At 47.1% G+C, this 15,167-nt stretch overlaps 1 protein-coding gene across 1 annotated transcript; it reads right to left on the bottom strand.

Annotated features, from left to right (window-relative positions):
- ALKBH6 (alkB homolog 6) lies at nucleotides 1-14,960 on the bottom strand. Its single transcript, XM_044306365.1, has 7 exons — nucleotides 14,932-14,960; nucleotides 8,016-8,075; nucleotides 4,888-4,956; nucleotides 3,982-4,042; nucleotides 1,812-1,963; nucleotides 1,626-1,742; nucleotides 1-869 (listed from the first exon to the last, which is right to left on the bottom strand). The coding sequence occupies exons 2-7, from the start codon at nucleotides 8,064-8,066 to the stop codon at nucleotides 603-605; spliced, it is 717 nt and encodes a 238-aa protein (XP_044162300.1). The 5' UTR covers nucleotides 8,067-8,075; nucleotides 14,932-14,960; the 3' UTR covers nucleotides 1-602.
- Nucleotides 14,961-15,167: the final 207 nt, after the last annotated feature.

Genomic DNA, 15,167 nt, shown 5'->3' with positions numbered 1-15,167 from the left:
CTTTGGAGTGTGGGAGGAAACCGGAGAACCCGGAGGAAACCCACGCAAACACTGGGAGAACATACAAACTCCATGCAGATGTTGTCCTTGGTCAGATTCGAACCCAGGACCCCAGCGCAGCAAGACCCCCGTGCTGACCACTGAGCTTTCTACACAGATTCTATTTCGGCTGAAAACTGTGAGAAATATATAAAGAATTCTACAAAATCCTTGCCCCAGGATCTCCAGATCCCAATGTAATAATGACAATTTTTTTATGGTAGTATAAATGACTATTCACACGATCAATGATTATTTTTTTAGCACTCGTCGTTCCGCTGCTTCCTGTATTTGCACTTTCCTGATTTTTGTGCATGCTCATCAGAGCGAAGGCTCGTATGAATGGGCCTTAACACAGACACGGTCCATAAAAGACACGCCCTTGATTCATCTTCATTAAAAATTCTATCCGTAATTTTTTTTTTGTTACATCCGTTTCTAGGAAAGCCTGAAAAAACAAATGTCATTCAAGCTCCCAAAGGGGCTGTCACCCAGCTTTCCCGGACTCCCGAGTGGCAAACACAATAGCTCGGTGAAGGTGCTGGATCGGGCGAACTTCTCTCTTACTTTCTCTTCCCTAGAAAAAGTGCTGTTTTCAGCACTTTGGGGACAAATCTGATGGTCAGTGAGACTCGTGTCCTCCTGGTCAGTGTCTCCTCCGCTCGTACCGTGCACTGGTCCAGATTGGACACTTTGTGGTTTAGTGTGTCCTCAGTCAGCGGGCGAATCCCATGGAGGTAATTTTTATAAAGGTGCTCGCGTAAAATTAAAAGACTTCGCGGCTCCAGCAAGAGGGAGAGAACATGTCGCTGCTCTTCTGTCAAAGGGACCTGGAATATAGACGGCAAATGCTGAGGACACCTCCAAATACACCGGCATGTGCAAAGAGCAATGTAATAGGGACATGTCGGCTGATCACCTTCTGTTAGCTCCTCGCTGAGAAATACTCTGGTTCATGGGGATGGTCTTCTCATGGACCCCCAGGATACAAGGGGCTGTGGGTGTTGGTAAAGCTACAATCTCCTTAGCACTTGGTTCTGACAAACCAAAATCTTCATTGGAAGTGCCATTGATTTCAGGGGTTATGTACTGTCCACTGAAATCAATACCACCTATAACATGTCACTGTGACTGCCCCAAGACACCCAGCAGTGTATAACGACAACGAGGAAAAATGACGTATATGGTTAAAGGGGTTATCCAGGTAAATATAATGACGACATCCTCAGGATAGGTCATCATTACCACATTGGTGGGGATCCGAGTACCGGCTGTTACAGGGAGCTGCCACCTCTGTTGAGCACGGCGGCCTCCTGGGTGCTTACCAACAGTGATGCTGGTCAGCGAACACATACGGGCTACCCTAAATTAACATTTGGCCAATTGTACAGAAAAAAAAAACTATTTTCAGAAGCCCTATAGCAATGAATGAAGAAAGCTCTGCATTCACAGTGTGCTCTTCATTCATGGCGGTGCCCCGTTCTTGAGACAGGAGTCGATCCCAGAAGTGGGTCTCCACCTATTGGACATTAACAGGATACACCCTTTAAGATTGACAGGATCCTGTAAAATGGAAAGACCTTTACCTGCTCTTCCTCCTCAGAACTTTGCCTGTTGATAGGAAGATAGAAATCTAGAAGAGTGTGTGACCCCAGGCTGATGGTGGTGACAGTCGGGTAGTACAGGGGCCCGTCCTCGTGTGGCTGGAAGATAATACAGGGCGGTGAGCTAACACTAGAGACATATACCAGCATATTCTCAGTATAACGTACCATTATCCCCTCTCCGGGATTGTATTCATTCACCAGCACGTGGTTTGCACCGCTCCCTCCAAACACTTCCAGGGAGGAAATCTTCTCAGCATATGTCTGGAGCCAGGTGGGAAGCTTCTCCGGCACCATGCCCCGAGGATGCGGGAGACCTCCTGTAACAAGAACGCATGGACGGTTTTCTACGAGCTACAGTTCTACACCGCCCCATCGTACATTACAACAGCCGTTCAGCTAGGTGTATTGTTTATAAACTGTAAAGGCTTTGGACAACTTCAGCGCATTTTTTTTTATTGCATTTTATTAATTTTTGGCTAAAATAATTTTTTCAGTTGGTCTTTAGTAAAAATGAGGCGATGGCACTCGCATTGTGCACGTGCCATCTCTCTTCCTGCTCTGCTGCTGCTTTGCCATAGACGCAGCAGCAGGATGAGAGACAGGAGACAGAATCCGCGTGCGCCGTCTCCTCGTACATCTGATCGGCAGGGGTGCCAGGTGTCGGACCTCCGCCAATCTGATATTGATGACCTATCCTGAGGATAGGTCATCAATATTAAAGGCCTGGACAACCCCTTTAAGGACCCGTCCACATAGCAGGTTTTACAGTGTAATTATGGTCAAATTTCGGCCAAAACCCACCAGCTGCCTCTCATTTATTTCCATGGAAGGCAGCGCTGAGGAACGCACAGTGGTGGCTTACAGCCTCGGAGAGTAATGCCATGTACCTTCTCGGAGCAGCCGCGGTTATAAGCCTCCACTCCGCGATCCTTAGTGCTGCCTCCCATTAAGGGCTCATTCAGACGGCCGTATGCTATCCGCAAAAATGCGGATCTGTTTTTTTTGCGGATTAGATGCTGACCCATTCACTTCTATGGGGCCCTTTTCTATTCCACGGTTCCGCAAAACAAATGAAACATGTCCTATACTTGTCCGTGAAAATCAGGACATGGCCCTATTGAAGTCTATGGGTCCGCAAAAATACTGAATGCTATCCGTTTTGTTTGTGGATCTGCAAAAAAAAAACGGATAGCATTCAGCCGTCTGAATGAGCCCTTAAAAGTATGGGAGGCAGAAAGTACACAGCCAGGTTTTCAGTGGCTTTTTGGCATGGCTGTTTGTGCCAAAATTACGCTGTGAAACCCGTTGTGTCCACGCGCCCTAAGGCCTGTCACCACGAATACACCAATTACTGCTTCTATTACATACAGTGAGCCTGTACATTATTTTTACTGCTCCTACAGAGAGACCCGCGCACACCTACAGCGTCCATACAGACCCCACCGACCGCTGCCATCTGGAGATATTATGGCGATTATATCATTTCACAAGTTTAACAATTAAATGGGTATAAACGTGCCCTCTGCCAAACTAATCGCTGCTCACAGTTTCTTTCATCTCCCACGAATTCTTGGCCGGTGCCAGGCCCTCGAGGGTACAGTTGGACAAGCTGGGGCTCGACACATCCCAGGCAATAATACATCAACCCCAAGCCAATTCAATCAAAATTATCTTATTTTTTTTTTACTGTTACCTTCTAACGCAGGTCTCGAGCTCTGACATGTCAGCGAGTTCTGGGATTCTGTGTATTCCCACAAAACACTATTAAATTAAACTCTGGGAACTCATTAGTCCCTCGCACTTGAAGGGATTGTATAAGATTACAAAAACACGGCTGCTTTCTTCCACAAACCCGTCCACTGGCTCTTTGTGGTATACCAGCACAGCCCCATTCACGTTAATGAGCTGCAATACCACGCACAAGTTGTGGGCAGGTGTGGCGCTGTTTCTTTAAGAAGGCAGCCCTGTTTTTTCAGCCTATCGAACCCCTGTAACGGAACGTCCGCACCCTACAGGTCACGAGCCCCCTGTATTCATGTCCAGAGCATTTCCCACTGGGTCATGAAAGCAGATGGACTACATGTGGCATTAGTGTGATTACCCCAATTAGGGTGATGGGTGTAGGGGAAACTCCATTCTGGGAAGGGGGTCCCACAGGTGGGACATTTATGTCACATCCTACAAATATGCCATAAGCCCCCAAGATGTGAATACCCCTTTCACATCCAGTACCCCAATATCTTAATATTATGATGCTTCTTGACCATGGGGTGACTCTTCTTATGTATGATCGGATTCTGCCATGGTAGGGTAATTAGGAGCAATGCTGACTTACCCCAGTTCTGCAACTTCCTCCCGGACAGCCGAGTCCATTTTGGTTTTGGCGCATTGTAGACCTAAAGAAGAGATGGACATAGTAAGATATCATGGCAGTGCAGTGTTCAACCGCCAACTGATCAGCGGGGGTGTCTGGACCCCCACCCATACTGAGAATGAAGGGGATGGGAAGATGGAGGTGACCGGGGATGGGGGACTGGAGCGTCGTGGAACAGGTAAGGCTACTTTCACACTAGCGTTTGGTGCGGTTCCGTCATGGATCTACACAGACAGATCCGTTCAGATAATACAACCGTCTGCATCGGTTCAGAACGGATCCGCTTGTATTATCTTTAACATAGCGAAGACGGATCTGTCTTGAACACCATTGAAAGGCAATGGAGGACGGATCCGTTTTCTATTGTGCCAGATTGTGTCATAGAAAACGGATCCGTCCCCATTGACTTATATTGTGTGTCAAAACGTTTTGCTCAGTTTCGTCAGACGGACGCTGCAAGCAGCGTTTTGGTGTCCGCCTCCAGAGCTGAATGGAGACGGAACAGAGGTAAACTGATGCATTCTGAGCGGATCCTTTTCCATTCAGAATGCATTAGGGCAAAACTGATCCGTTTTGGACCGCGTGGGAGAGCCCTGAACGGATCTCGCAAACGGAAAGCCAAAACGTCAGTGTGAAAGTAGCCTTAGTATGAATCTTCTGTTTCAGCAGGCAGGCTGCAGGTTTTTGCTTAAATATCATTCTAACAGAAAAACCCCTTTAAAGCAGATTGAATGCAATGCCCAGGAGTCACCACTGGGGGCACTACACTGGATAGAACATGTAATGCAGGCTGTACTGGAGCACCACTACTGTTGTCTAAGCAGAGCTGTAATTATTTCTATAGACGTGAATATGAGGGCACCGTACCTGACGCAGCAAGTACTCCTCCTCTGCCGCAGTGATGTAATCAGGGATGTAATAGGCAGCACGTGGAGCCTAGAGGAGAAAGAGCGCACTCTGCATTATGCCAGGTGTCTGCCTCCCTACTATGAAGACTTGCTAAAAATCACCTACAGCAGAAGACTACCTAATACACCCCTGCCGAACTATGAATGTTTACCAAATGCCCCCTTCTGCTGCAGACTTACTAATTTTGTCCAAAATGACGCTGCAAACTAAGACAGTGCCATGTTTATCACAGCCGGGATGGGATGATACATTTGGTGCATGGCAAGACACTTGGAACTTCACCACCTACCAATTGGCTTACTTTGCGCCAAAATTTTGTGGCTGCATAATAACCCCTTTAGGACACAGCCTTATTTCACCTTAAGGACCAGACCATTTTTTGCAAATCTGACCAGTGTCACTTTAAGTGCTGATAACTTTAAAACGCTTTGACTTATCCAGGCCGTTCTGAGATTGTTTTTTCATCACATATTGTACTTCATGACACTGGTAAAATGGAGTAAAAAAAATGCAAGTTTCAGTTTCTCTACTTCCATAATACATATTAATACCTACAAAAATAGTTATTACTTTACATTCCCCATATGTCTACTTCATGTTAGGATCATTTTGGGAATTACATTTTATTTTTGGGGTAAATCTTGAAATTTCTCGGAAATTTTCAAAAAACAACTTTTTAAAGGACCAGTTCAGGTCTGAAGTCACTTTGTGAGGCTTACATAATATAAACCACCCAAAAATGACCCAATTCTAGAAACTACACCCCTCAAGGTATTCAAAACTGATTTTACAAACGTCGTTAACCCTTTAGGTGTTCCACAAGAATTAATGGAAAATAGAGATACAATTTCAAATTTTGGGCAGATTTTCTATTTTAATATTTTTTTTCCAGTTACAAAGCAAGGGTTAACAGCCAAACCAAACTCAATATTTATGGCCCTGATTCAGTAGTTTACAGAAACACCCCATATGTGGTCGTAAACAGCTGTACGGGCACACGGCAGGGCGCAGAAGGAAAGGAATGCCATACGGTTTTTGAAAGGCAGATTTTGCTGGACTGTTTTTTTTTGACACCATGTCCCATTTGAAGTCCCCCCTGATGCACCCCTAGAGTAGAAACTCCAAAAAAGTGACCCCATTTTAGAAACTACGTGATAGGGTGGCAGTTTTGTTGGTACTAGTTTAGGGTACATATGATTTTTGGTTGCTCTATATTACACTTTTTGTGAGGCAAGGTAACAAGAAATAGCTGTTTTGGCAGTTTTTTTTTGCTATTTACAACATTCATCTGACAGGTTAGATCATGTGGTATTTTTATAGAGCAGGTTGTCACGGACGCGGCGATACCTCATATGTATACAATTTTTATATGATTACATTTTTACAATTATTCAATTTTGAAACAAAAAAAAAAAATAATGTTTTAGTGTCTCCATAGTCTGAGAGCCATAGTTTTTTCAGTTTTTGGGCGATTACCTTAGGTAGGGTCTAATTTTTTGCGGGATAAGATGACGGTTTGATTGGCACTATTTTGAGGTGCAAATGACTTTTTGATCGCTTGCTATTACACTTTTTGTGATGTAAGGTGACAAAAAAATGGCTTTTTTTTACACCGTTTTATTTTTTAACGGTGTTCATCTGAGGGGTTAGGTCATGTGATATTTTTATAGAGCCGGTCGATATGGCGATACCTAATATGTATACTTTTTTAATTTACTTAAGTTTTACACAATAACAGCTTTTTTAAAACAAAAAAAATGATGTTTTAGTGTCTCCATATTCTGAGCCATATTATTTTTTTTTGGGCGATTGTCTTTTGGGCGATTGTCTTAGGTAGGGCTAATTTTTTGCGGGATGAGGTGACGGATTAGATTTGTACTATTTTGGTGGGCATACGCTTACTGTTGTACTTTTTGTGATGCAAGGTGACAAAAAAATGGTTTATTTAGCACCGTTTTTATTTTTTACGGTGTTCATCTGAGGGGTTAGGTCATGTAATATGTTTATAGAGCCGGTCGATACCTAATATGTAAACTTTTTTTTTTCCCCTATTTTTTTTTAACTTTATTTGGGGAAAATGACGTTTTTGTTTATTTTTACTTGAAACTTTTAATATTTTTTTTTTGGGGGGGGGGGGACTTTATTTTTTCAACTTTTTTTTTTACTTTATTTTTTGTCCCACTTTGGGACTTCAACTTTTGGGGGTCTGATCCCTTTTACAATGCATTCCAATACTTCTGTATTGGAATGCATTGGCTGTATGAGTAATACTGTGTGTATTACTCATACAGCTTCCGGCCTGTGAGATCCAGGGGGCTGGTTAATCCACACCGCGCGGCGGTGATCGGAAATACACAGGGCGTACCTGTACGCCCTGTGTCCATAACAGGTTAAGCCACACCCCTTCTGCTAAACTATATCCCTTTGTCGAGCTGAAAAACCAAAACAGGCAAGCCCGGTGTATTCAATTTTTTTGGTGCACTTGCTTCATTATCAGGTCTAAAACATGATGCCAGAAATGCGGAAAAATTATGGCGCATTTTACTACACAGGCTAGTACATTTGCCTCAGTGTTTTGTAGCACAGTCATATTAACTACTTAACTGCCCTAGACCACCAAGGATACTAACATTAACCGCTTTACTGCCCTAGACCACCAAGGATACTGACATTAACCGCTTCAATGCCTTAGACCACCAAGGATACTGACATTAAGGGTCTATTCACATGTCCTGCAAAATGGTTCCGCAATTTTGCAGAACAGGTGCGGACCCATTCATTTTCAATTGGGCCGGAATGTGATGTCCGCATCCGCATTTGCTGATCCGCACTTCCGTTCTGCAAAAAAAATAGAATATCCTATTCTTGTCTGCAATTGCAGACAAGATTAGGCATTTTCTATGACAGTGCCGGCGATGTGCGGTCTCCCGTGGTGACAGCGGGTTACAGGACCCGCTGTCACCACGGGATCGCTGAGCCCAATAGCATAATCAAGACAAACCCTTTAATTGGATATATCCAGCAGCAAAAATACAGAAGTAGAGGCAGAGAAACATGACTTTCTTCTCTCAGGGCTGGACTGGTACCTTGTCTATAAGGTAGTTCTCCAGGTCAGCGGCAGAGATATCGGCTCGCATTTCCGCAGCCTGTGTGGAGAACAAGACAGAATGTCAGGTTACATGTTTGCCACAAAACAAAAAATAAGCATGCTACTATTTTTTGCATTGCAGTGTGAAGCTATGAGAAACGCGCAATAGTTGCGCCAAAGAATAATCAGCTCTGCTACATCTGTTTACTCGGTGATACATGTGCTCCACCGGGGTAATCGTAACTCTGTCACTCGCCCTGACAACCCAAACGATTACTTGGTCCATTCTCTTCACTGAAATCAATAATGAACGCCTCCGGGAACAGATTGCTTAAAAAAAACTAAAAATACAAAAATGATATTCTTTACATTGATCAGCCTTAGGGCTAATGCACGCGACCGTATGTATTTTGCAGTCAGCCAAAAATCCGGATGACGTCCGTGTGCATTCCGTATTTTGCAGAACGGCTGGCCCCTAAAAGAACAGTCCTATCGACAATAATAGGACATGTTCTATTTTTTTGCGGAACGGACATACGGACACAGAATGTACACGGAGTAACTTCTGTTTTTTTTGGGGCGGACCCACAAAAATAAAACCTGAACGATTACTTGGTCTATTCTCATCACTGAAATCAATAATGAACGCCTCCAGGAACAGTTTTCAAACCAGCACCTGGATCTGAATACTTTTGTAATTGCTTGTAATTAAAAATGTAGTATAACCGCTGAGCAACTCAATAAAATGTATCTCTATAGCGCCACCTGCTGTTTGTTTGCTTTTTTCTTATTTCTCTGTCCACCTTGCTGGGGTGGACGCACATGCTCAGTTCCATACTTCAGCTGTGATATTAGAGAGCTGCAGCAGTAAGGGCACACTCCCTGAGCAGCAGAAAGGGCACACTCCCTGAGCAGCAGAAAGGGCACACTCCCTGAGCAGCAGAAAGGGCACACTCCCTGAGCAGCAGCAGAAAGGACATGCTCCTTGAGCTGCAGCAGAAATCTAGCAGAGCAATGAATGGGGAGATCTCTGGATCCATGTGAGGTACAGGGCCGGTTCTAGCTTTGTTAGGCCTCTTGCCCACAAACGTAAGGGCTTCGTGCCCCTGCTGCGGGCTGCATGCGGCAGTTCTGCAATACACGGGTCACCAGCCGTATGCATGCCGCATCACGAATGCGGACCCATTCAAGTGAATCCGGAGATGAAGTCCAGAACGGAAGCACGGAACCCCACGGAAGCAATACGGAGCGCTTCTGTGGTGTTCCGTTCTGTGCTTCTGTTCCGCAAAAAGATAGAACTTGTTCTATCTTTTTGCAGAACGGACGGATTGCGGACCCCATTCAAGTGAATAGGTGTGTGATCCGCATGTGGCTGCCCCACGGTCGGTGCCCGTGCATTGTAGACCGCAATTTTCGGTCTGCAGCACGGGCATGGAGCCCTTACGTTCGTGGGCAAGAGGCCTTAGAAAGAGATTGTCATGTCCTATATGATGTCTGATTTTCATGTTTAAGGCTACTTTCACACTAGCGTTTGATCGGATCCGTTCTGAACGGATCCGCTCATATTAATGCAGACGGTGGCTCCGTTCAGAACGGATCCGTCTGCATTATAACTTAGAAAATTTTTCTAAGTGTGAAATTAGCCTGAGCGGATCCGTTCAGACTTTACATTGAAAGTCAATGGGGGACGGATCCGCTTGAAGATTGAGCCATATGGTGTCATCTTCAAGCGGATCCGTCCCCATTGACTTCCATTATAAGTCTGGACGGATCCGCTCGCCTTCGCACGGCCAGGCGGACGACCGAACGCTGCTTGCAGCGTTCAGGTGTCCGCTCACTGAGCGGAGCGGAGGCTGAGCGCTGGCAGACGGATGCATTCTCAGTGGATCCGCCTCCACTGAGAATGCATTAGGGCCAGACGGCTGCGTTCAGGGCCGCTCGTGAGCCCCTTCAAACGGAGCTCACGAGCGGACACCTGAACGCAGGTGTGAAAGTAGCCTTACAGTAATCAAGGGATTACCCCTGCAACATTATCCTGAAACACCTGGAGGCGATAGGGTTAAAAAAAAATTAACCCCAGTCCAATAAAATCTACGTATGTAAAGTGAATACAATCCCTCATAGCCCCAGTGTATAGTAAATACTTCTTGGTCAATTCACGGGAATTACGCCAGCGAGGTAATTGGCAGTTACGGGTCAACATGATGTGAAGAAAGGCCATGGGGGACCAGGGAACACTTGGTGTGGAAGCAATGGTTGATCTGAGGGGCAAGTCCAGCCATTTGTGTTATTTTTTGCCCATATATAAATGTGGCCGGATATTCCCCCTTCATCATATTCCAAAAATGTATGAAAAGGGTCTGTCTCTGAAACCACAGCTTTTAGGCCGTGTTCACATCTGTGCTTCAGCCTCCGATGCAGGTTCCCTCAGGAATACAGGATACAATAGCGCAGCGTGCTGCTCTGCTTTGTCCCGTTCAAAGGCAGGTTTTTAATGGAGACCTGACAGATCCCATTAAAGTCAAAGGTCGCAGAACGACGGGGCAGTACAACAGAAATGAAGAAGCCGATGTGAACCGATAAAACACGTTATGCTTGGCGTGGGTCCTGAGGGGCTGAGGCACAACACAGGGGTTTAAAGAAACACCCAAAAGAACATACCTGTGTCATGCTCCGCCCCCTCAGTCATAACACAGGGAGTCCGTTTTCCAAAGTGTTCCTTAAAGCCTATCTGTCAGCAGATCTGTCCCTATGACACTGGCTGACCTGTCTTGGCAGCTGAAGGCATCTGTGTTGGTCCCATCTTCATATGTGCCCACATTGCTGAGAAAAATGTGTTATTATATGCAAATGAGCTTCTAGGAGCAACGAGCGCGTTACCATTGCACCTAGAAGCTCTGCTCTCTCTACAACTGCTGCGCCCTCTGCACTTTGACATGGACAGACAGTGAAAACGTCATCACACCTGTCTGATCCTGTCAAAGTGCAGAAGGCGTAGCAGTTGCAGCCGCGGCTCCTCGCACCTTCATTTGCAGCTCGCAGAGGAGCGCGCTCTCCTTTACATATGCGGCTCGCAGGGGAGCGGGCCAGCTATTCCTGTACTAGGGATGTCGCTCGCAGGTATCGAAATATCAGCAGCACAGGGGAGAAGGAAGCTGTGGCCACTGCCACCAATGATGTTAACTCACTCATTAGTTCAAATACAGGAGGCGGGTGCTGGCTGCGAATCATATAGCCCGCACCAGACCTCTATGAGAGGGAACTGAGATCCGCGGCAGCTAACCCATCATAGAGGCAGCGCCGTCATAGAGGCCAGGTGTCGGCTATGTGATTCTGCCATTGGTGGGGCAGTGCACCCTCCCTTTAATACGTGGAGGCCCGCACTCTGACCTAACGCTGTGCACGTCGGGTCACTGTGGAGAGGGCGCCACAGTCCTCAGAGCAGCGGCAGCAGAGGTAGGATAAGACTCCCACACAGTTATTTATTTTAAATTAAAGTACTGATCATGGGGGTCTTATCTGACATGGGGGGGGGTAGTATGAGCTCAGATAAGACACCTAAATCCTCATCAGACCCACAAAATAAGCCTCCCCAGTGCTCACATAAGACACCAAAAACGAGATTTTTGTGAACTCACCTGTAAAATCTCTTTCTCGCTTGATTCATTGAGGGACACAGGACCGTGGGTATAGCTTGCTGCTGCCACTAGGAGGCGACACTAGGCAGAAAACTGTTAGCTCCTTCCCTGCAGGCTATACCCCCTCCAGCCTGGAGAGAGCATCTCAGTTTGTGCTCAAGCAGTAGGAGAGACCAGATTAAAGTGAAAATCAACAGAAAACGGCACACTGTCATGAGACCGAACCAAACACAAGGTCCCAACTGGCAAAACAGAGACCCCACTTGCCATACAACAAATTGTGGGTGGGTGCTGTGTCCCCCAATGAATCAAGCGAGAAAGATTTTACAGGGGAGTTCACAAAAATCTAGTTTTCTCGCTCATATTTGTGGGGTACACAGAACCGTGGGATGTCCTAAAGCAGTCCCCGGGGAGGGAAACAAAATTCTCCCAAACAAACTCTCTAAGGAAGTCACTGAACTGCGGCCTGCAGAACCCTGCGGCCGAGAGAAGCATCCGCTGAGGCTAAAGAATGCACACGGTAAAATTTAGTAAAGGTGTGTAGAGAGGACCAAGTCGCCGCCTTACACAACTAAGACGCTGAAGCGTGGTGGAGGTGTGCCCAAGAAGCCCCGACCGCTCTGGTAGAGTGAGCCGTGATCCCGGGTGGAGGAACCTTGTCCCTGGAACGATAGCCCTTGACAATGGCCAGGCGAATCCACCGAGCAATAGTCACCTTGGAAGCCGCCAAACCTTTACGAGGGCCTTCCGAGATAACGAAAGGAGCGTCAGGGCATCCAAAGGAAGCCACCACAGACAGATAGATCTTTAAGGCCTATACTACATCTAGACCAGGGGTAGGCAACCTCCGGCTCCCAGCTGTTGTGAAACTACAACTCCCAGTATGCATACTTGCTCTGCTCTTCTAAGAACTCTCATAGAAATGAATGGAACATGCTGGGAATTGTAATTTCACAACAGCTGGGAGCCGAGGGTTGCCTACCCTTGATCTAGACGATGGAGAGAGACCTCCAGCGGATGTGAAGGCTGAGGGCAAAACAATGTCCTCGTTCCCGTGAAAGGCAGAAACAACCTTGAACCACCTTGTCTTGGTGAAACACCAAAAAGGGCTCCTTGTAGGACAGAGCTGCCAGTTCCGAAACCCATCAAATAGAAGTAATCGCCACCAAAAAGGCCACCAGGAAAGTAGACGGATGGAAACTTCACTCAGGGGTTCGAACGGCGCTGCCTGGAGTGAACCGAGAACCAGGTTTAGGTCCCAAGAGTGTAATGGGGGTACAGTGTGAGCTACTCCTTGCAAGAAAGTCTTGACCGGACCTAGGACGGCTAGAGTACGTTGGAAAAAAAATGGACAGGGCTGAGACCTGCCCTTTGAGGGAACTGAGAGCCATGCCCAGGTCCAATCCTGACTGAAGGAGCGCTAGAACCGTAGGAAGGGAAAAACGCCTGGGAGGAAGAGCTCGTTCCTTGCAGAGGCGCAAGAAGGAGGAAACGGCCATGAAGAAGCCGTCCCCCCCTCCCCGGTGCTTGCATGTCAGGAGCCGCCATGAGTCAGGAAGGGGTTAACATAGTGCGGTTCATCCTGCCAAGTGCCGAAATGCTGTCAACTAATGTCGCTTAGAGGAGCGGTGTGGTTAAATAGGGAGGAGGCGATTCGCAGAGGGAGAGATCGCGGACAGTCCTCCTGGTAGTTGAAGCGTATTTCTCCCTTAGCGCTGCAGCCGCGATGCTGTAGCATTACCCCCGCAGAGCTGTGCCGCCACTGAGGATCGCAGAGGATGGGAGCCGACCGCCCCAGTAGGGCCACCCAGCGACCGCTGGCAGAAGGCATCAGGGGTCGGGCAGGGTAGGGCTGGTGAGAAGGTGGCCTTATTGCTGGTGGGAAGCAGGGGAGCGAGGCTGGAGGGGGTATAGCCTGCAGGGGAGGAACTAACAGTTTTCAGCCTAGTGTCGCCTCCTAGTGGCAGCAGCAAGCTATACCCACGGTCCTGTGCCCCCAATAATATGAGCGAGAAAATCGGACACCCCATGCTCACATCTCTCCTATGTCAAATCACCCCCCCATGAACTCAGAATGGGGGTGGGGCGGTCATCTGAGAAATCTTGAAACACATTGTGAAAAACAAAGATTGCCAGAAGTCTCACTATAGCGGTCTACATTACAGGTAAGAAAGGTGGTTTAATTGCACTTTTAAATGTTTGCTAACTCATTTGCAGTAATACTGTCGTGTGCGCGCATATTTGTGTAAATGTATAGCTTGTGGCTCCTCCCAGTCATACGCTTTTTTTTCTGGCTCTTTGTGTCTGTGAGGCTGGCCACCCCTGTCCTAGAGGCTCATTTGCATATAACAAAACATCACTTTTCTCAGCAATGCGGGCACATAGGAACATGGGACCAACACAGATGTCTTCAGCTGCCAACTGCAGAGATGCCCAAACAGCGGTCCTCCAGCTGTTGCAAAACTACAACTCCCAGCATGCCTGGACAGCCTACAGCTATTAGGGCATTAGTTGTAGTTTTGCAACAGCTGGAGGACCGCAGGTTGAGCATACCTGGCGCAGTGCACATGCCGCAAGTCTGCCAGTTTCTTAGAGATGCCCTTATGGTGATAAGCCGTTCTAGGGTCCCCTCTGCGTTACCACAAATGGCTGCCGGCATCTTAGACTTTCCGTCCGTAGTCCGAGACGCTCCCCGTGTGCTCCTGGATGGATGAGGCCCTAAATCCACATCATAGGGGTGCAAAGGGAGGGCACTGGGTAATAGTGAGCCCTATACCTCATCACATATCAAACCTTGGCCTTTCGTGGTCATTATGGGGTTAAACTCACAGGGTTTTGCACTACACTTACAATGAGCAAGAAAAAATGGACGCCTAACTCCAGGCGAGCTCCATTATACAGAGGTAGACCCCCTGCACCCCTAATACACCCCCTACACGGGCAGACCTGCTTGTCAGGATCCTGGGGAAGCTGAGTGCCGACCTAAATAAACCAATGCATCCATTATTAGATGAGAACCAGTCCAGCAGCAGCCATATTGGTTGTCACCCAGCTTTCCCAGATGCTGATACAGAAGACATGGACTTGTATTTACTGGAGGAAAGCTGTTTCATCACAGAGTAGAGGTTTCCAATCTGCGGCAAAACTACGACTCCCAGCATGCCGTAGGCTGTCAGGGCATGCTGGGAGTTGTAGTTTTGCAACAGCTGAGGAAGCTGTTGCAAAAGGAGGATGATAGAAATGAACGCCATTCCACCTGCAATCTGAATGCATTACCTTTCCCAGAGTCCTTTTCGTGCATTCACTTCCGGGAGGAGGGAGAGCAAAAGTCATTGAGTGACGGTGGATTCAGCCAATCAGCGATGGGAATGGGGCATCGGGCTGAACCAATGAAATTACAGCTAAGGGAAGGGGCGGGACTTAGCGCCCTATTCTCAGTATTTTCCTCCATGATGGATTGTGGTTATAGTTACCATAGAAACGCAATGTGGAGGGGCGCAGTCACATTTTGG

The sequence above is a fragment of the Bufo gargarizans genome, chromosome 9 (assembly GCF_014858855.1).
Source record: "Bufo gargarizans isolate SCDJY-AF-19 chromosome 9, ASM1485885v1, whole genome shotgun sequence".
Lineage (NCBI taxonomy): Eukaryota > Metazoa > Chordata > Amphibia > Anura > Bufonidae > Bufo > Bufo gargarizans.
Note: the sequence above shows the minus strand (reverse complement) of the source record. Positions and strands in the feature narration are given on the sequence as shown.

Excerpts from the sequence above, each read along its gene's own strand:
- ALKBH6 (XM_044306365.1), bottom strand. The coding sequence starts at position 8,066 with ATGCGAGCCGATATCTCTGCCGCTGACCTGGAGAACTACCTTATAGAC. Across the intron at positions 4,043-4,887 it reads AGGAGTACTTGCTGCGTCAG|GTCTACAATGCGCCAAAACC; the intron begins GTACGGTGCCCT and ends TCTCTTCTTTAG. Across the intron at positions 1,964-3,981 it reads GAGGAAGTTGCAGAACTGGG|GAGGTCTCCCGCATCCTCGG; the intron begins GTAAGTCAGCAT and ends TTCTTGTTACAG.